The following is a 21,429-nucleotide window of genomic DNA, read 5'->3' on the forward strand; positions in this document are numbered from 1 at the left end:
AAATAAAAATAAGCTATTTTATTCTATTATAATTATATTATAATGTTCACAACAACCATCAGAATCAGAATAGAGAAAAATGTGATCTCAGTGATTTTGACCGTGGCATGATTGTTGGTGCCAGACAGGCCGGTTTGAGTATTTCTATAACTGCTGCTCTTCTGGGATTTTCATGCACAACAGTCTCTACAGTTTACTCAGAATGGTGCAATAAAGAAAAAACATCCAGTGAGCGGCAGTTCTGCGGACAGAAACACCTTGTTGATGAGAGAGGTCAGCAGAGAATGGCCTGACTGGTTTGAACTGACAGAATGGGTACAGTAACTCACATAACCACTCTGTACAATTGTGGTGAGCAGAAAAGGATCTCAGAATACACAGCACATCGAAACTTGAGGTGGATGGGCTACAACAGCAGAAGACCATGTCAGGTTCCACTTCTGTCAGCCAAGTACAGAAAGCTGAGGCTGCTGTGGGCACAGACTCACCAAAACTGGACACAGACAATAGGGTCAGAATTTGGGGCCAACAGCATGAATCCATGGACACAACCTGCCTTATGTCCAACAGTCCAGGCTGGTGGAGGTGGTGTAATGGTGTGGGGAATGTTTTCTTGGCACACTTTGGGCCCATTAATACCAATTGATCATCGCTTGAATGCCACAAACTATTTGAATATTGTTCCTGACCATGTGCATCCCTTCATGGCCACAATTTACCATCTTCTAATGGCTACTTCCAGCATGATAATGCACCATGTCACAAAACTAAAGTCATCTCAAACTGGTTTCATGAACATGACAATGAGTTCAGTGTTCTTCAGTGGCCTTCCCAGTCACTGGATCTGAATCTAATAGAACACCTTTGGGATGTAGTAGAACGGGAAAGTCGCAGCATGACAGTGCATCTGAAAAATCTGCAGGAATTATGTGATGCAGTCATGTCATTTGTGCAGTTTTATAAGGAAATGAGCTGTAAGTGTTACTGAGCATCTTACAGAACCAGCCACAGTTCTTCTGGAGACTTTGACTGTCACACTTTCTTCTTATTTTTAAAGCAAAACCCAGCAGCCTTCATTATGTTTTTTGTCTGAAAAGTGCTCTCTTATGTAATATGCTGCTTTCTTTACTAATTTACAAACATTTTTTTGTAACATTTAAGTTTATGAGTGTTTTTTGGTACAGACTCGATAATGTAGAAGTCATAAAATAAAAATCTATAACAAAATTTGTACAAAAAAAAATAAAAATACGGTCCCTAAGACTTTTCCACAGTACTGTGTATACACACACATACACACACACACACACACACATTTAATTATACATAGTGTAGCAGTGAAAAATCTTTGTTACACATGGGCTTGAGACTAACAGTATGCGTTGCTTCATGTTGGAGTGTAAATTGCTTGGAATGTAGGTGAACATTCACCTACTATCTGTGAATGCAGGTGAGACAACTACTGTAGCTTAATGGCCGTGGGAGCTTTTAGGTATGAATTATAGTTGCTGGCAGGGCGAGCTTAGTGTTTTGGCTTGATCTGCATGCTGCAGTTTCTCCCAGCTGCTGCTGGTTAAACACACACACACACACACACACAGTGCTTTGGCCATGTTAAGGGAAGCGCCGCTACAGAGAGAAAGACTGACTTAACGTTTAATGGTTTTTGAGATGGAAGGAAGGATGGTAACTGACAAGATTCAGTGTCTGGGTTTTGGACTGATGAGATCAAAGAGGAATTTTAGAGCCTCCTGGGTTGTGTGTGTATGAGTGTTTCTACGTGCTGGACAGAGTTTGATGAAGCCTTTTTACAACAAGCTGTCAGGAGGGCTTCTCCTCCTTTGCAGCTGTGTTGCATTGCAGGCAGTGTTCTTCATTAAGAGCCATGGGATTAACCTCCGGTGAAAACCATTCTAAGATCCAGCCTTTTAGACTTAAGCTAAATGGCTTCAAAGAAAGTTGATGATGAGCAATTTTGATTAATGGAAGAACTTTTATGATCTCTGAAACGGCTTCCTGTATTTTTTTTTTTTATATATATAACCTAGAGCAATTTAGGAAAAGAGCAAAGATCAGATTCTGAAAGGCCAAATATCACTGCTTTAACTTCATGCACAATAGATGTATTGTATCTCTGTCACTTACAGCTGCTACCTTATATCCTTTTTGTTGACATTGCCACCTTTGTGGGATCCTGATTGGAGCTTGAAGCTGGTGAAGCTTGAAGCAGGAGGTTTGTGGTATACAAAACACGGCATTGCCTTGGAGATAGCTACGTGCATCTGTACCTCTCCAGTGCACACAAACCTCCTGATGCAGGAGTAAACCCTGGGGAGGAAGAGCCTATGGGTTATAAATCCTTCACATGGCCATTGCTTTGCTGAAAGATGGGTGGGTGCTGTGCCAAACACTAAACAATGCCAAAATGGATACCTGATCCATGAGTCATTGGCCTAGAGCTGTGACTTGGGCTCACGGCTGCCAGTAGGATGTTATTGCCACCTGGTGTTCAGGGGAAGACTTCACACTACCTGAGCTGGGACTAATGAAATGGAGACCTGGTAGCTTTCTGTCTGCTTTGTATAGCTTGGCTGTGTATAGATATTGCTGCCTGGAAAAAGAAAGTGTGTTGATTTTTTTCTTTAAATTTTTAAGGTTGTATCACCCTTCTCTGGAATTTAACACCTACCCTATGAAGCCATGTCTTTGAACTCATGAGTCAAGATTCCCGTCTGTGTCCTTGGCTTGCTCGGCTGTTGAAATCTTTTGCAATAACCCATATGTTAGATGGAGTTTGTCTCTTCAATCTCTAGTCTAAACAAATAGGCAATTCCAAAGAGCCCAGCCTGGTGCTCTTTGAAATTGGAGCTCTAGCAAATCTAGGCCTGATTTGCAATTTGTGAATGTCATGTTTGGAGCGTCAGAACATGCCACCAGGGTGGAGCTGGCGAATACTGCTTTATAATTATCCTGTCAGGGAAGGAGCAGCAGTCAGTATTGCGTCCTGATATATGTTCGTCCCACTCCTGCAGGCAGATTCAAGTCTGACCTGATTTGATGTTTGTTTCACAAAACAAACATTAAAGCAGTCGTCCACTAATCTTGCCTCGGGACCCACATTTGTCCTTTATTATTATGTCCTGACCCAACAGTAATTCAATTTATTTCACAAAATGACTTTATTTCACATACATTATATTTTATTTCACTTAAAAATTCACTCTCCAAAACCAAAACACTGTACTCCCAATCTTAGACTGTGTAACCAGTCTTCATATTATTGCAGCAATAATAAAATATTTCCAATTTGAACAGCAGTGCTCGGTATGAATAATAATAATGACTCATGTATTCTGCAGTTTATGTGTTTAGCAAGTCAAAATTTGAGTTAATGAGGAAGCTGGACATATTCTTTGTTCCTGACATTTAAGCTCAGAAGGGCTTCATGCTTTTCATTCCTAATAACTCCTCACACAAATATTGTGCTTTCCTCCCCTGTGTCTTGTCATTAATATAAGAAAAAATATGTGTGTTATATTTTTCTATAGAGGTCATTCAAAAAAAAACAACAAAAAAAAAAAAACAGCAGTTTATCATGGTGCTTTTCTTGTTAGGTTAGTTTAATATTGACTGTAGGCCTACATGTTACTATTCATTGTTACACAAGCTGTAAACGGAAACACCAAGTGCTTCTCAAAATAAATGTCCATCGTTGAGAGGGAGGTTTTTTATTTTATTTTTTTTTGGGTCCGATTTGTTTTTCTTAATACATAATGTCGTGCAAAGCTGTGGTTTCTGAACACGTTAAGGATGTTTTTAGTTGTTTTGTTTTTTTTGTCCATTTCATGTATGTTTTTTTTTTTAGCATGCTTTGGCATTGAGTATGAAGCAAAACTACAAATTCATCCAACATCAAACAGTTCACTGGCAAACAAGAAAAATTAGAAAATGGACATGTAATCTATTATTATTGTTTAGGCTAAGCTTGCCTCATTTATTTATTTCACATTGGCCCAGGTGTCATTCATGCACTGGAAGCTTCATTTGGTAAATTAATTTGATTTGAAACTTAATTTGAGTAAATACACTGTGCAAATTATCTCTTTTGGATGTCATATAATTATAAACATGCATTGCCTCTGTATACAAACAGCTAAAGAAAATTAGCTTGACAAAATAAGTTTACTGATCATGAAGCTGCTTTTCTCACATCAGGCTTTAAATGAGAGCTTATTAAAGTGGCGCCAGTGATAACGCTGCAGTGAGTTTTTAACTTCTTTTCAGGACTTCAGCACCTCACATTTAAATACATACAGAGCAAAAACAAAGAAGAAGAGACACAGCACAGCCCCTGTTGTAAAACATCCAAAATGTCTGCTGTAAAGTTTTGTTAAGGGGACCAACACCACGGACATTATAAAGTTGTGATCAGCTCCCCGGAATTAACATTAACAGTAATGAGAATATTAAATTGACCAAAATTCACACCTCTATATAGCTGCACCAGGAACTAAATAACATAGTGTCTTTCTGTATAACATAGAGTGTCCCCCCCACCCCCCAGTGATTACGTCAGGTCACAGATGGTGTTTGTACACGGGAGGAGGGGGGAGTGACAGCAGGAAAAAAGGCTGCTGGAGTGGGGCTTAAAGGCATCAAGGGGGCTGTTTGCATGAAACACATTCTGTGGCATGGTTTGCTTGCAGTTCACACTTGCTTGTAGAAGTCATCCAGTGTCTTTGAGGCTGATCAAATGTGAAAGTAGGGATGAGTAAGAGGGATATCACTTGTAGTGACTGCCATGTATATTCAGAATTAGAAGGGCTTCAGCAAGTCATTATTTAAGAGATGATTGTTTACAGACAAGTCTTTATTTAAATCATCTTACTTAGTTAAACATCATAGCTTCCCATTTATATTTTGGTGTGTTGATCAGCCACTTTAGCTTTCCCTGGCTGTGAGTTGCTCCCTTGGTTTAAATGAGAAGCACACAGGGGTTCAGTTTCGCCCTCACTCACCCTAAACGGGCTTAATGAGTGAGCGGTGTCCAGCGTGCAGTAATGACACTGCCTTTAATGGTTTCCTGTTCTTTACAGCTCCAGCACCCCAGGCTACTCTCCCTTGTACAGTCAGGGGATTACAGCAACTTTAATTGTGGTGAACTGCACAGTGAGAGCAGCTCTTAAATATCACCATTTGCCAGTGACTCTGCATTTGTGGATTTGTACATATGCATGTTAAATCACTTGCTATAGATTTCCTGTGTGCAAAGTTATGAGGCAGCAGGCTTGTTTTCTGTCTGTGTGTGTGTGTGTGTCTGTGTGTGTCTTTGTGCATGTGTGTGTGCGAGTACTGGGACCCACAGCCAGTACAACGTGAGTCTGATTTTGCTTGACAGTTTTATGGCAGACGGCTGAACTTATGGATATATTTTCTGTGCACCCCCCTCATCAGCCATCAGTTAACAACACATAAAATTCATATAATTACATTTTGGTTTCCAGTTTGAAGTATGTGTAAAATTTTCACCTATTTTCCTCTTCCTGTTAAGCCTGAGTTGTAGCTCCGCTTCCTCAACCGAACATATCCAACAAGGTCTTGGCACATGTGGCAGCTGGGAAGAGTCATGTATCAATCATCCCACTTATAACTCATGCAGAGTTCACATGTGTGCACACATCTCTGAGTGTTTCTTTCAGGCCTTGGTGCTGAAAGGCTACTGGTGATGTATACAAGTGAGTCAGGCTATGGGGAATGCCATGACCATCTGAACACTGCATCTAATGTCTTTGAATTAGACCGCACGTGTGGCAGACTAAATAGACCTCCTTTTATAGAAATAGGTTGTCCATTCCTGTTTTCTTTTTAGCATGAGTGGTGCGTTGATAAACCTGTTAGAATGTATTTCTCTAAATTACATGTCAAGTGAACCATACTAAGCCCATGTTTTAGAATTCTGACATGTATTAACCACATTTTTTTTTCATTTTACTATCGATCTAGCCAGTTTACCACGCAAAACCCTTTCTCTCGTAGGTTGGCTGGAGTACGGCTCGTGACTACTACACCTTCCTGTGGTCTCCTCTACCAGACGTGTACACAGAAGGCACCGCAGTCAACAGATCAGTGATCTTTCAAGGTAACGTGACATGAACATAATATTGTATTGCACCTCTTTCTGACATTTTTTTTGCTCAGTTGCATGCAATACTATGGCTTGGGCCCCTTCAGAGGTATATTAAGAGTTTTTAATATCCAAACGACGGATGCAGTAAAATATGGAACACTCAAACTCCCTATTAGCACGCCCAAGTGTTGATGGGCCTGTTTTATAGCAGTGGTGTAGGTCAGAGACTGGAATCTCTGTAAAACGTAAGATAAAGGTGCACCAGTATGGTCCGGAGATATCAGAAAGATATAGTAAAACAATTTATGAGCTAGCACACTTTTAGTTTGCACATGTGAGTTGTAAAACATGGTGTTAAATGGAGGCTACAATTTTTTTTTAATCTTTCTCCAGAGGGCTTTCTATAAGCTTTTGGAAGAATCATCTATCTGAACTTTCCTTCACTGATAATTCAAGATGGATTTGTGTTTATAAATATTTGTACAGGTTACTACGTCCCCAACGATGATGGGGAATTCTACCAGTTCTGTTATGTCACTCATAAAGGAGAGATTCGTGGGGCCAGTACGCCTTTCCAGTTCCGTGCTAACAGCCCCACTGAGGAGGAGTTGCTCACAGTGGAGGATGAGGGTGGATCAGACATTCTGGTTGTCACCACCAAAGCCAGCTATTTAGAGGTAAGCAAGTCCAGAGAGCTGCAAGTTGTGTTACAGAAAAGTAAAGAACTCTCTAATGCCTGATTATCACTCCTGTGTTTTGAGTGCAGATGAAGTGCTGTACATTGTCTAATATAAAACATATGTTAGGTGTGCCTATGTGAGCTGCTTTGCTCAACTCCAGTCAATTTCCTGTCTGATTCACCCCTCAGTGTGAGGCTTTGATGAATAACAAATCATGTGCAGCGTTTTCCTGTCTGTGCTTATGAGTGCTGCATTTGCTCCATGCATTGTTTTTCAGCAAAAGATGGAGGAGGTGCGTCTGGAAAAGGAGGAGCTGCTGAAGAGCATGGAGCTCCTGCAGAAAGAGAGAAATGAGCTGCTGGAGGAAAGAGACAGAATTCAGAAAGAGTATGAGCAGGAGAGAGAGAACACTGCTCAGCTCAGGAAAGAAGTGCAGGTCAGAGCTGGGGGTCTCTTCTCCTTGCTTCTAGTTAAAGTTGGTGGAACTTATAAACGATTTATTACATGTTAAGAGCTACTAGCAACGCATGATTTAAAATAGCTAAGCTATAGCCAAACTAATTGCTTGATAAAGTAACTAGCTACACTACAAGCTAATAAGAAAAAGTAGCTAACTACACTGAAGCTACGCTATCAAACTGAGGAAAAGCAATGGTGATATTTTCATTTTATGGTGCAGCTATGTTACTGCAAAGGATAAAAATGTACTTGCTTTGTACAGGGTATGCCATAAGAAAGAGGTTTCGCTTTTCTGTTTGTAAACCTTGTAAACCACTCTTAGTAAGAAGCATGTGAGTGTAAAACAGCAATTATTCAAAAAAAAAAAAAAAAGCCACAGGTACAGGAAGGGCTCGCTCAACTATTCTTGGTTCAGCTCATTTCTGAAAATATTTAGCCAGGGCATATGATAATCCATAGAACTCAACAGCTAATCACTCCTGACCACCACTAATCACTTTTTTTGCCATTTTAATCATAACTCAAAAGCACTGATATCTGGCCATGAATGTTCTGACTGTTTTGAACACCGATACTTTATCACACACCTTTAACATTAAGTTATGTAAAATTAGATGATGAACTAGACAGGACAAGCAGGTATGTGCCTGAATTAAACTCTCAATAAAACGTTTAACTGTCTTATCTGTCAAATTTAAGTCAGTGTTGGAATGTTGCTCTCCAAGATGATTGTGTTGTGTGTTTTGCAGTGGTGGTATTTATTTATAACACATTTATCATACTGCTTTGGTTGTGTCCATTTGCTGCATGTCTTAATCTGCACAGTCTCACTCAGAGCCCATCTTTTCCACACTTCAAGGGTGTGACACTTGTTTTCTTTATCTGCACTTCCCGCTGGAGCCACTGTGCAAGTCAAATTAGCACGCTCAATTTGATTCGTCTATAAACAAAGTCAGCTTGGTGTTGGCCTGTTTACATACAGAATCTAAAGTATCACGTTATAGGATCCAACTGTTCATGTTGAAAACGCAATGATCTTTCTATACTTTGTGCAACTCTATTGCTTTTACTCCAATAAGTTCATGTCATTTACTTTTGTGGATTTTTTTTTTTTTTTTTTTTGTAAGTCCACGACATCACCACTCACTGTTGTGAGACTTTGCATGATTTACAGGGTAAATCCCATAATGAAAATCAAGTTAATAAATGACATCAGTGCTTTTATGGCAGTGGTGGTTGATGAGTTAAGGCTCTGGGTTACTGATCGGAAGGTCGGGTGTTCCGCCACACTGCCATAGTTGGGCGCTTGAGCAAGACCCTAACCCCTCTCTGCTCCAGGAGCACCGTATCATGGCTGACCCTGTGCTCTGACCCCAACTTCCCATCAAGCTGGGATATGCGAAGAAAAGAGTTTCATTGTAATGTACACTCACCAGTCTCTTTAACAGGAACACCGGCACACCTGCTCATTTATGCAGTTATCTAATCAGCCAATCATGTGGCAGCAGCACAATGCATATAATCATGCATATACAGATTAAGTTTTGTAAGTGTTAGTTTTGTGTGAAAATGCCAGGAGATCAGCAGTTTCTGAAATACTCAAACCAGCCTATCTGGCACCAACAACCCTGCCACGATCAAAGTCACAGAGATCACATGTTTTCTTCATTCTGATGTTTGACGTGGATGTTAACTGAAGCTCTTGACCTGTATCTGCATGATATTTTGCATTGCACTGCTACCACACGATTGGCTGAGTAGATAAGATTAGATGTACACGTGTTCCTAATAAAGTGAACTGTGAGTATATCTGTGACAAATAAAGGCTACTTCTTCTTTAGTATCATTGCAGCTACCATTGGGTGACTTAGAGTGGAGTTTTTAGAAGTATATTTGTATGAGCACAGAGGGAAAATTGAGTTAAGATGAGTTTGCCCACCCATTTGTGGCTGTTAATTTTATGACTGCACTTTTATATGTTGTTTTATGTGCTGCTAGAATAATTCTAAAAAAGATTTTGCTCCGAAAAGGATACAGTAGAGGGGAATTCTGGAGGAATGATTTTTGATGTGATTTATTTGATGGATGTTTCCTGGTTTTTTGATAGGTCTCTTCAGTCACATAATACACATTTTTTCCAAAAATAAGTAAGATTTTACAGTGCAATAGTTTTAGCAGTTAAAATATCAGTCAGGATAAAATGAAGAGTTTTAAAACTAAATCTGTGAGTGTCAGAAATCAGTTATGTATTTGCTGGATTGTGCAATAATATTTTTGTTATTCTTTATTTCCTGTTGGAGTGTCTACATTAAGTTTTACCAATACTGAGAAGTGTATGTGTATATCTTAGGAGCTGCAGCTGTCCTCTCAGAGCCTACAGGAGGAGAGAGAGGAGGTGAAGAAGAGGATGGAGGAGAACACAGCACGGCTGCTGCAACTGGAAGAGGATCTAATTGGGGTCACACAGAAGGGCTTGCAGAAGGAGACAGAGTTGGACTGGTGTGTCATTTTTAAAAAAAAAAACATCAAAATACAGATTTAAATACTATTCCAGTTCTACAGTCTATGTGTTCCTTTTTCCTTATACACTGCAGCCCACTACTCAGAAAAATATGAAATGATTGCCACTACTCTTTTCTAATTATTAAAATCTACTTCAGATATTTCAGGTTGCACTACAAATTAAACAAATTAAACAAAACCTACAGTTTTTAGTCTAGTAGTTGTTTTGGATTTTACACCAAATAATATAAGAATAAAATGTGATCTCTGCCTTTTCCATTCAGGATGCAAATTCCGTCTTAACTGCCATCTTTAGTGATCAAATTTTTTGTGTCAGTCTGTGCTGGCTTTTAGTGATTACAATGTTAGCCTCCTCAAATTAGACAAAAATTAGTCGTATCCCCCATTTGCAGTGCTGCATTGTACAATGATGAAACAATAAGTAATTTATAAGATGTGGCGTACTATACATGTATGTAATAGGTGGTAGGGAATGTTGCCACGGTGTTAAGACCCTGCGGGGGTGGAGTGGGGACAGTGTTGAGGCATACTGGGATGTTCGGGGGTCACATATGTACCATGATGCTTCATATCGTAGACATTGTGTTAAATCATTTTGTTACTTTTTTATTCTGTGATACTGGGACATTTTCCCACTAGGTTGAAAATGTCAAACCCTAATACCTGATAATCAGATTAATATCTAATAATCAGATTAGCAAAGAAATACTGTACCTTTATTGCTTGATTAAGAATTCCAAGCGAGGATTATTGATTACTTATTGTCCTAACTGATAGCTTGAAAGATCGAGTGAAGAAGCTCACACTTGAGAAAGAAGCACTGGAGTCTCAGCTGAAGAATGAGAAGGATGAGAAAGAGCTCTATAAGGTAACACCAACACCACCAACACCACCAAAATAATCATTGCAGAATACTATATTGTTTATCATGTTTTAATGAACAAGAAACTACTAAAAATGGCATACATCTTTACCCATTTTTGAACACTCAGATCTGTCAATACCTGTGATAGTTTGCTATGATAGTCAGGTGTCTGGAGAGAAAGAACACTGGTGGCCCTTTTTTTTTTTTGTTTTAAACCTGCTCTCTGGGAACAAGCCTGACTCTGTTCACACAGAAAGCTGTACATGTCTCTGCTGCTTTTTTGTGGTGGGCACAGGAACAAGACGTGACATGGAGCTGTAGCTACGGAAACACGGCTAGGCCCACACCTCATTGCTGTTGCCCCTGGCTGTGTGGGTTAGCCCAGTGCTGCCAGTGCTTTCTTATTGCTCTTATAATTAGAGTTAGGCAGCGCATTTCCGTGCAGAGCGGAAATGCAGCCTGGTGATAATTATGGATCGTTTGTGCTCAAGTGCCGCAGTCTCAGAGTCTTAGACAAATGAGGCCACTGAGTTCTCTCTCTGTTTCTGTGTGTGTGTGTGTGTGTGTGTGTGTGTGTATACATGTGACCCAGATTCACCTGAAGAACCGTGAGCTAGAGAACACTAAGTTAAGTGCTGAGCTGCAGATGCTGAGATCAGTGGATGTGAATAAGGAGAACACCATTGCTCAGCTGAAGGAGGAACTGGCACGTGCCAAAGCCTGCCTGGCAGAGAAAGACAAGCAGCATCGCCAGCTCCTGGCTAACAGTTCCCCCTCGGTAATATAAATCTACACACCCCTGTCTCTTCCACTCCAGGTTACCCGTTGATTCTCTGGTGTATCAAGAGCTATTTGGAGATTTTGGCAGATTTTAGAAACTGACACCTTTAAAGTTTTTGGGTATTAACTCAGTGTTTCCCCACACAGGTTTTACTTTGACACTGCGCCCAGGTATATTTACGAGCACCCAAGTATATTTCGCCCCATAAAAAAAACACTTTATTTATTAATCCATTTTGAGAAATCAGCATGCCTCTTTTCCAAATTGGTGGTAACGTGAATGCAGCTCAGGGTCAGGGGCAGGCAAGAGACGCGGGGGGGCAGAGAAAGCAGAAAGTGGGGAAGGGCACAGCGGAGGTGACATAAACTAATGAGAGAGAAGAACTTCACTGAGCTTGTAAAACATTCTCCTTTCTTATTAATGCATGATCCTATGAGTTTGATTGCTAGCCACTAACTAGTCACTAAACTGACATACTCTGCTGCATTAGTAGTCGGCTACAATCTTGTAACATTTGGTCCACTGACCCCCCCCATGGCCATTCATGCAGAGAACAAAGGCAAATAAATATTACAATCTAGAGTGTGCATATTTTTGACCAAATTACCAACAGAGTATGGTGAAGACAGGAGACAGGTGACACAAGAGATAAACAAACTGAAATGTTTGAAACTAAATTAAACTAAATCCAGAGCTTGTGTAAAGGCGATTTCATGCCAAATGTGAATGCATACATCCCAGTGAAATGGTTTGAAAGTTTGAATGAAAGTTCAAGCTTCACTGGTAAAATTATGTAGATGATACCCCAGGTAGGTAAAGTAGACTATTTTGAAAGTTTGTGTTTGCATGCGGGTGTCTTCATGTTTGTGCGTGTGTTCTCAGGGGGAGAGCAAGGCACTGCGGGAGCAGTTGAGGCAAAAAGAGGAGCAGTTGCAGGCCACTCAGCAGCAGGCTAACATGCTGTCTGCAGAGCTGCGGGACTCATCCAGTGCACGGGATCGCAGCATGGCTGAGCTCTACCGGGTCAAGCTGGAGTCTGACACGCTCAGACAGAGCCAAGCTGAGGCGCGGGCTGAGTGCAGCCGTCTGGAAAAACAGGTGGAGGAAATGAAGAACTCAGCCACGCAAGAAGCAGTAAGTTGTAGTGCACCACGACACTCCCAGAATTTCTATTCTACATTTGAGCAACCAGATTTAGGCGTCAAGTTTGAATATGCAGTCATGTGGTGTAAAAATGATGGGGGTCTGTTTCTTAGCAGCGTAAGGAGTCTGAGGATTTGGCTGTGGCTGAGCTGCAGAGGGAGGTGGAAGACCTAAAGCTCAGGTTGCAGATGGCTGCAGAACATTACAAGGAGAAATACAAGGAGTGCCAGAAACTGCAGAAACAGGTTGTCAAACTCTCTGAGCAGCAAGGGGTGAGTAAACACGCCTCTGTATAATCTAATGTCCAGTTCAACTCTCTGGCAGTGTTGCCAACTTAACAACTTGGCGACCTTTTTGGCCACTTTATCTAAAAACGAGATTAGTGACAAATCTAGTGACGTTCTGAACAGCTGTGAGCAGATGTGAGTGTCCTGCACTCGATACAGCTCTCCAGCGCACATTACAGCTGCTGGGTATATGAGGTGATCGAGTAGGCTCGGTCAACTCAGGCCTGACTGAGTTGCACTTGTGTGAGCTTATGTTCCCAATAACCAATCACTGATCAACATTGTATGTCCCACTTGTACACTTCTTAGTTAAATTTACAAGCAAGAAAAGTGATTAATCTATCTCCTAATTTGGCAGGTTTTTTTTGAGCATGCATTAGGTACTTTCCCCTGAAAAGAGTAGGCAACACTGCTCTCAGGAGATCTACTGGTTTCCACCCAAATCAAGCACAGCTGATCTAGTTAACATGTTCAAATGTTTGAATATTGGTTGGAAATGTTTGAATAAAGTTGGTGTTATTTCCTAACTTATCAGGGCAGGCCAGAGGAAGGGTAGGTACTGCTGATCTAGTGACACAGAAAGCAGTCTTTTTCTTAATTATTATTATTATTATTATTATTATTATTATTCAAGTACATATTCAGGTACATAAAACCCATGAATCTCTTATTCTTAATCAATTGCAATAATCTATGTGTGACAATAAATTGTTTAAGACTGAGCAATTTAACAGTAGCCTCACTTATTAGAATATACTATTATAATCATTTTGTTCTTCCCTAAAATTACCCAAGTTAGCTATATAGCTGGCTTAGCATGCCAGGTCTGGATACTGTGTAAAACCACTAAGAATTTGGATAGCAGATGTGGCAGGCTTCACTGCATCAGAAACTAGGAAATACTGACAATACGTTAAATGGAAACATAGTGCTTGACCAAAACACCAGTCTATACACCAGACTGAGTCATCCAATATCCAAAAATCATGTTTTTCCCACTGAGATAAGTACAGTAGGTACAAAACTAAATGGAAGGTCCTTGTTGCTTTTTTGTTTAGGCAAAGAGAAGTCCTGGTTTAGATGCAGCGACTGGCCCCTTGTCTGCCAGCCCTGAGGCATCTGTGCCAGGTAAGTCTTCTAGTATCCCAGCTTAATAGCATCCAATTTGTGTATTAACTATTTAGATGTCTGACCTTCTTTGACTGTGATTCAAAAGGCAGATCCTTGTAGGTAAAAACAGTTTTCTTTGCTGAGGATAAAAGTATCAGTAAGCTTTTGTCTCTGTGACAGGAAGCCCAGGCTCATCAGACAACGTGCTGGATGCTATTATCCAAGGCAAGCTGAAGGGTGTCAGTAAGGATGTTTTTGATAAGAGTGACAAATACAAGAAGTGCAAACAGATGTTGTGTGTAAGTATTAATTATCATTTCCTTTGTATAATCGTTATATTTAATCTTCATGCCAGACGTGACATGTGCATCTAGTGCATCAGCATGTGCATCTAGTTACAACCATGCACCCTGCTTTTTAACTGAGCGTTTATGGTGGCTTTCTGGCACATGCTACAGTTAAAATTACGCTAGTACCAAAGACATGTTGTAAATGTGACATGTACTATAGGAGGAGAAGGGGCGCAACAGCATGCTGATGGATGAGCTAGCTAAACTTGAGCTGAAGTGGAAAGAGCAGGTGAAGATCAATGAGAGCCTAAAGCTGCAGCTGGCTGCTGAGGAGGACCGCTACAAGGTCAGCGCCCCCTACTGTACCAATGTATAACCTGTCCATGTGTGCAGTGAAGTCAGTTTTTCCTCCTGTGGAGGCATTCTCTGGTGTCTTCTCTTAGGCAGGACCAGATTTAATGAGCAGTTCATAGGAATATAGCCTGATTGACCGGGACTACAAATGTGATTACACTGTATTACACTGTAGGAAATAATTGTTCATAATTTCAAAGTGAATTACATACAGCCAGGTCCATAAGTATTTGTACAGTGACTATCTTTGCCTCTGTACACCACTACAATGGATTTGAAATGAAGCAATTAAAGTGATTGAAGTGTAGACTTTCAGCCTTAATTCAAGGGGTTTAACAAAATTATTGCATTAACCATTTAGGAGTTACAGCCATTTATTTTCTGGAGTCCCTCCATTGTTACAGGCTCAAAAGTAATTGGACAATTGACTGATAAGCAGTTTAAAGGCCAGATATGGCGTATGAAAATTGTGTCCAAATATTTATGGACTCACCTTTATATCATATAATGGAAAGCCATTAAACATAGTTCCAGTGCCACTGGATGTTTTCTTCCACTCTCGGAGGGTCTAAATTCTAGCTAAATTCCTAGCTTATTTACAGCAGAAGGAGCAGGATTTAATCAACACCCAGTGATTCAGCTCTCACTGTGTGGCACACAGATTTCAAATATCTTGTGTTAAAACTATACCCATGATTAAAGAAAAGTGTATCTATACATGATTTAATAAAGATATTGTAAAGGTTGTTAGAAATAACAAAACTGACAGACTTTCTTGCTTTTTTTTTTGATCAGTTGTTGTTTGGCTAAAAAATGTCAATAAAAATGTAAGCTACTAAAAAGTAAGTTAGCTCATCCAGAGCTGTAAAAACACAGTTGGACCCAAATGAGAGCCTGTTATAAATATAGATGTGTTGGAACATCTGTCATTTACTTGAAACACGCTAAATATTAAAGATGGCATGATACCAAGTTTACTTTTCTGATACCAGTACTGATACAGAAACTCTGTGTATCACTCGAGATCGATACTCATCTGAGATTTTTTTTTTCTTTAAAAACTAATAAGCTTTAAAATTATTGTTTAACTGATGCTCCAAGCTATCTCTGATACCCAATCCACCATTTTCTGCTGGTATCAGCCCGATACTGATCCTGGGTACCGGATTGGTGCCATCTCTAGTCAGTATATAAATATATATTTTGTCATGCACATCCTAATTATGGTGATGAAAAACATGATGGTGGAACATAACAATTTTTCATAACGATCACAGTCAGAGTAATTGCTTCCATAAGGCATTGCTAGTAACAGTAGTAAATATGAAACAGAAAATTTATATAATGTCATGCTATGCACTTAAAAAAAAAAAAAAAAAAAAGATCAGTACTGGAGTATTTTATTTGAATGACACTATCACAAACCCAAGAATTTAGATTTTTTTGGGAGTGGACATTCATGTAAACTCCAGTGAAACAAACCATAAAACAAATGTACATTTAAAAACCTTTATAGTAAACAATCAATAGGTGCTGTGCCACAAACCATAAATTGTTCTGCTCCTTTGGAACACAGCCAGATTTGCTTTAGTCTCACAATTCACTAAATGACTGTCTTGTGCTGTTGTAACTTATTCATGCCAACCAAAGGAAACCTGACTGTAGATCATAACTGCTGCTCTGAGCTGCTTTGTAAATAAAGAGCTGAGACAGTTTGAGCCCTGATCACTTGCCTCTGCACTGCTTCTCTTCTGTCTCTGCATAACTGCTTTGACTCAAGGTTTTTCCACTGAATGGTATCATTTGTTAGCACAACTGCACAGAGAAGGCAGGTTTATAAGAGCACCGAGTGGAGACAGCATTTTACTGCTGTATACACGAGACATGGAGACAGATGGAGAAGGATAGACAGAGATATTCAATGCAAGACAGCCTAATGTAACATCTGGCTCACTGTACCTTCACTTAAACACAGCGAGTAACATGGCTGAAGGATAGTAGACTGACTGTGGTACAGCAGTGATGGAAGTGAGTTATTCACTGCAAGTAGTAATTGTTGTAAATTATTCTTATCCCATTCTTACCCATTCATATATATATATATATATATATATATATATATATATATATATATGTTAAAATAACACCCAGCTTGAAGAATTCTTTTAGTTTTCCTCAGGATATTTATACCCCCAGTCTTCATCTCTATTAACACCATATGCTCTTAACTAATATTGCACTACTGTTCTCCTCATCGCACAGAGCCAGGTAGCAGCCAAGGGTCGGGAACTGAAGGAGCTGAAGGACAGCCTCGCTGCTTTATCCAAAGAGAAGGAGAAACTGGAAGGGGTGCGGGTTTTCATTTTTCTTCTTTAAAGACTTGTGCCAATCTAAAAATGCCTGCAGAGTGCTTGTTTTTTTTTTTTTTCCTCTCCCAGGATCTGGTTTGGGTTTAACGTATCTCTCTAATTGGGGCAGCAGAGCCAGCAAGGCCTCATTTTCCATTCAATTACTCTGGACCACAGAAAGGGATGCACAGCAGCCCAAAAAATATCCAAAAAACAGAAAGCACTGCTGAGAGAGGTAGCTAGAGCACAGAGCCTGACGCTTCAACTAGCAAAATGACCCAATTTGAGGCTGAGACTGTAAATTAAATTGGCGCCTGCAGAAAACTTCAGTAAAAGGCAAAGCTCTGCATCCCTTTGAACAGGGAGAGGAGTTTTTAATTAAGGGGCTAATTAAACTGTTTGTGCGAGAGGGTGGCTAGTGCGTCCACAACGCTGCAGCTAAAATACTGCGGCGGATGATGTATTGTCTGGAGCTAAAGATGGAGAGAAAGGATAACTGATGGAAATCTGAATGGCCGTCAATAAATTGTTTGCTGCTTTAAGGTTTTCTTTTATTTTGCCTCTGTTTGGCAGCCCAGCTACATTTAGTAACAGTAAAATTTAAATGTAGCTTCCATCTAGGGCATTTAAATCATGTATTGCCACTGCATTGCCATTTAGAGTTACCTAGTATTACTTTTGTTTCCATTCACTGGCTGAACTTTAATAAATGCGTCTTTGATAGCAGGAATTGCAGAGAAGTGCTAGTCGTGAGGAAGAGGAGGAGGATGATGGTAGTTTGGATGTGCCACCAGTTTTTCTGCAGTACCCCTTGCCATATCAGCCAGATGTCCCCTCTCCTTTACTGATGGCCCAGCGTCCTACAGAGCTGATGTTTGGAAACCCGTATTCATCTGAAAGCAGGGGTCAGTGTTCTGTCCACATGCTACACAACATGCAACAGCTGAAATAAAAAAACTGTAGATATCCACATTTAAATAGCTTTGGTCACACCTTCAGATAATGAAGGGTAGTCTATGACTCACTTTTGTGTGTGTCTTGGTTTAGACAGTGCAGATGGAGAGTTCTCAGATGATCAGATGCCTAGGCTTCCTCCTGTTGGACCTCCATCTTGGGACAGTAATGTGGTGTGCAGCCAGCCTGCCCGCAACCTGAGCCGCCCTGATGGTCTGGAGGAGCCCGAGGAGCAGCCAAACACTGTGAGTGGATCACGCTTCCACACATACACAACAAGCACACATATTGTTTATACATGTAATTAGATTTTTTAGGCTCTTTTAGCTCTTTTAAGTTATTAATGGATCTTAATCATGAGAGTAATTACTAAGGAATTCAAACAGATACAGCTCTAAAAATCTTTGAAGAGCCTTAGGTTCACTGGGATTCATGCTTTGTCCGTTAGCATTTTTCTATCACTCAGCCCAACCAGAATAGGAGGGTTCTGTCATTCACTGAGATTTAGAATAAAAATATATCTGAAATACATCAGTTTTATCAAACTCTAATGGTTAAAAGTTGTAGCCATTTTCCACAAGTTACTATTTCCACTATTTTGTAAAATGGTATAGTCTGATGATTTTTTTTGTAGTAAGAGCCACTGAAACGTTTCTGAGTAATCACAGAGATTTTCTCATCTGTAGAGGGTCTGTCTGTTAGTTACTTTCATTCATGCAATTTTGCTAAGATGTCAGTTAAATCAAGTGCACAAAAAAGAAAAGAAAAATTAAAAAGGGAAGGACCATTTAACCCAAGGAAGTATATGGCAGAGTTCTTAAAGCAAGACTGAGTGTCACATTAGAATGCATTATAGTTTGATTATGTGATATAGCTGTTTACATTTTGAGGGTTGTGTGAGTGTGTTTCTTTGTGGGTCCTTTTTAAATGACTTGCTCAGCAAGGCCTGACTGCACTGCACCGTACATCAGGGTACAGCAACAAATCTGTGATCCAACGTTTTGTCATTATTTCCATTGTCAAGTGACCTGTGCTTAATTTGGTTAGCCTTCTTGCCAGGGAGCCAAGAGTACTCAACAGGAACTTATGGGTGGAGCTAGGAATAGAGCAGACAGACTATTGATTGGACAGTAAACAAAATAGTCATGAGTTGTCAGACACCTGCCATTTGAAACAGTCCTAGCTAGAATTACCTTTGTACCAGACAGCATGGCACAGTGTTTTTCAGTAGTCGAGTTGGACTACATTCCCTTCATATACAATGGAGAATCCTATGGAAACCCTCATCAGTATGTATGTATTTGGAGAAGCAAAAACAAGGTAGAGCTTGAGTTCAGTATATGAAATGAGAAAGTCTGCCAAGTCATTTCCTAGCATTTCCCGGTTGACCAAATAAACGGTGCCACAAAATAATATATAAGTTCCTTCTACATTCACAGACATAGCTATGTAATGAGAAACAGACGCATCCCCTTGACCAGGGTACGTATAGTTTTGGATTTGGAATAGTATCTGTACCGTGCCACGTTATCTGTTGGAAAAGCTTTTTATGGTTTGTGTTGTGCCCTCTCTGCTATGCTGAGTGGGGATTAGCTGAGCTTGCCAGATCTGAACTTACGGAGGCTCATTAAGGACGCTGCAGCTTGCCTCCAAACACTGTAACTAATTGAGTAATTCAGCTCAGAGAGGAATTGTGGTGCACATCAAATGGTAGAAGTTAATGCTATTGCTGACAAAGGTAGTAACTTTAATGAGTGCTGTCTGACCTGTGTGCTCTCTCTACAGCAAACCAACAACCAGGCCACGGTCAGCGAGCCACCCACCCACTTCCTCAATGATGGACAAATGCCATTCTGCTTTGAAACCAGGTAAAACGCACAGAAACCCTGAGAAAGTACCACACAGAAAGTGCTGTCATGTGTCATGTTGTTGAGCTCTGCAGGAGTTGTGTTTGTGGCTGAATTAGCTATATGGGCCACCCACGTCGCCCAACACACAGATGCTGTTTTACTACCTCACTCCCTTGGTTCTCCCGCATCATCAAAACAGCTTATTCCACACAAATGCACACAAGCACTGTCTTTTATTCGCCTTGGCTATTCTCTGTTGTTTTCTCCATCCCCCATTCTCACTCATTTGTATTTAACATTTTCTCATGCATTAACCTTCTCCTGCTCTCCTGCAGCGAGGAGTTGCAGAAGCGCTGTCCACTGTGTGAGGTCATCTTCCCTCCAAATTACGACCAGTCAAAGTTCGAGGAGCATGTGGAGAGCCACTGGAAGGTGTGTCCCATGTGCAGTGAGCAGTTCCCCCTAGACTGCGATCAGCAGCTGTTTGAGAAGCATGTGCTCACCCATTTTGATGGCAACGTGCTCAACTTCGATTAGACCAGCCAGAGAGAAAATCTTCACCACATTTATTTTAAAGTCATTTTTATCACCTCATAACTGCAGCCGTTAACTCTTAGCCGCATGTTACGCTGTGAGCATTTACTTCTAAGCAATCAGTTAATTAGCTCATGACTATCTCTTTGCTAAGGATTTCTTTTTAAGCTCATGTTGCCCATGAGATGGGTGGGGTTACTATAACGCAATCAAATAGAGATACTGCAGGATGACAGATTTTCAGGGTGCTATTTATTAATATGGGTTTCTTTGGAGAAGGCTGTACAGACTAACTCACTGTCACTCTGTCACAAGCATAATCATATAGCCAGTATAACATCTTCTCACGTGTATCTGCAAGCACTCTCTAGGCTTTATGAAATAATATGTCAGGTATTACCTATTTTCCCCTGTGCTGATTTAGCACAGTTCTGTACTGTCAGGGCAAAATGCTAGTTTATACACAAGAAGCTGATCATATAATCATAAAATAATCTATTTTAGAAAATGCTTTTAAATATCACACATGAAGAATAGGCTATAAGAAGCAAGATCATTCTTAACCAAGATGCTTTTTTTTTTCTCTCTATTTAAATCAACTGATACTTCAGCCATTATTATATTTTAGTTGCATGCTTATTCTGTCACTGTGCACTGAATTCAAAACCTCTTGGTCTGGTTTCCTTGACACAAATTAAGCCTGGTTTTGGGACTAAAATAAATTTTTAAAGGAAAATCACAAACGAACATTTTTGTCCAAGGTTATGTTCAAGAGAGTCTGATGTCAGAAACTAAGTGAGCTACATTTAGTAATTATCCTGCACAGAAGGGATGAGATATTAATTTTATTAATCAAACCTGTACACAGCATTGCACTACTGAACATTGCTCAGCGCTAGACTTAATCTGTCTCAGTTAACCAAACTAATGTGTGTTTACTTTGGTTTAGGTTAACAGTGTAAGGTCTACTGGATACCTTTTCCTTGTATGTGTGTCTTCTTACTCTGATATACACCAATAAAGTTTTGTTTGGAACAATGGCTGGTTCTGCTGAATTGCCGGTGTGGTTAGATAAGTGCTACTTAGTTTTAGCTAAAAGCCACTCTAGCTAAAAAACACATGTC

The 21,429-nt window shown here is 40.1% G+C and overlaps 1 protein-coding gene across 4 annotated transcripts in view; it reads left to right on the forward strand.

Moving 5' to 3' along the window:
* The window catches only part of tax1bp1b (Tax1 (human T-cell leukemia virus type I) binding protein 1b), a 24,208-nt gene extending 2,865 nt beyond the window's left edge, over positions 1-21,343 (forward strand). For 3 of the 4 annotated variants that reach the window (XM_034299606.2, XM_026940187.3, XM_034300272.2), the window contains exons 3-18: positions 6,037-6,139; positions 6,614-6,804; positions 7,085-7,243; positions 9,617-9,765; positions 10,567-10,657; positions 11,247-11,432; positions 12,318-12,569; positions 12,692-12,850; positions 13,924-13,993; positions 14,156-14,274; positions 14,486-14,611; positions 16,882-16,968; positions 17,695-17,872; positions 18,015-18,166; positions 19,707-19,789; positions 20,107-21,343. In XM_034299606.2, the coding sequence (XP_034155497.2) occupies positions 6,037-6,139; positions 6,614-6,804; positions 7,085-7,243; positions 9,617-9,765; positions 10,567-10,657; positions 11,247-11,432; positions 12,318-12,569; positions 12,692-12,850; positions 13,924-13,993; positions 14,156-14,274; positions 14,486-14,611; positions 16,882-16,968; positions 17,695-17,872; positions 18,015-18,166; positions 19,707-19,789; positions 20,107-20,308 (2,307 nt within the window). In that variant the 3' untranslated portion in view covers positions 20,309-21,343. The remainder of the gene's footprint in view (positions 1-6,036; positions 6,140-6,613; positions 6,805-7,084; positions 7,244-9,616; positions 9,766-10,566; positions 10,658-11,246; positions 11,433-12,317; positions 12,570-12,691; positions 12,851-13,923; positions 13,994-14,155; positions 14,275-14,485; positions 14,612-16,881; positions 16,969-17,694; positions 17,873-18,014; positions 18,167-19,706; positions 19,790-20,106) is intronic. The other variant, XM_026940189.3, reaches the window with a different exon arrangement.
* The last annotated feature ends 86 nt before the right edge of the window (positions 21,344-21,429 follow it).

The sequence above is a fragment of the Pangasianodon hypophthalmus genome, chromosome 1 (genome assembly GCF_027358585.1).
Source record: "Pangasianodon hypophthalmus isolate fPanHyp1 chromosome 1, fPanHyp1.pri, whole genome shotgun sequence".
In the NCBI taxonomy this organism is placed as follows: domain Eukaryota; kingdom Metazoa; phylum Chordata; class Actinopteri; order Siluriformes; family Pangasiidae; genus Pangasianodon; species Pangasianodon hypophthalmus.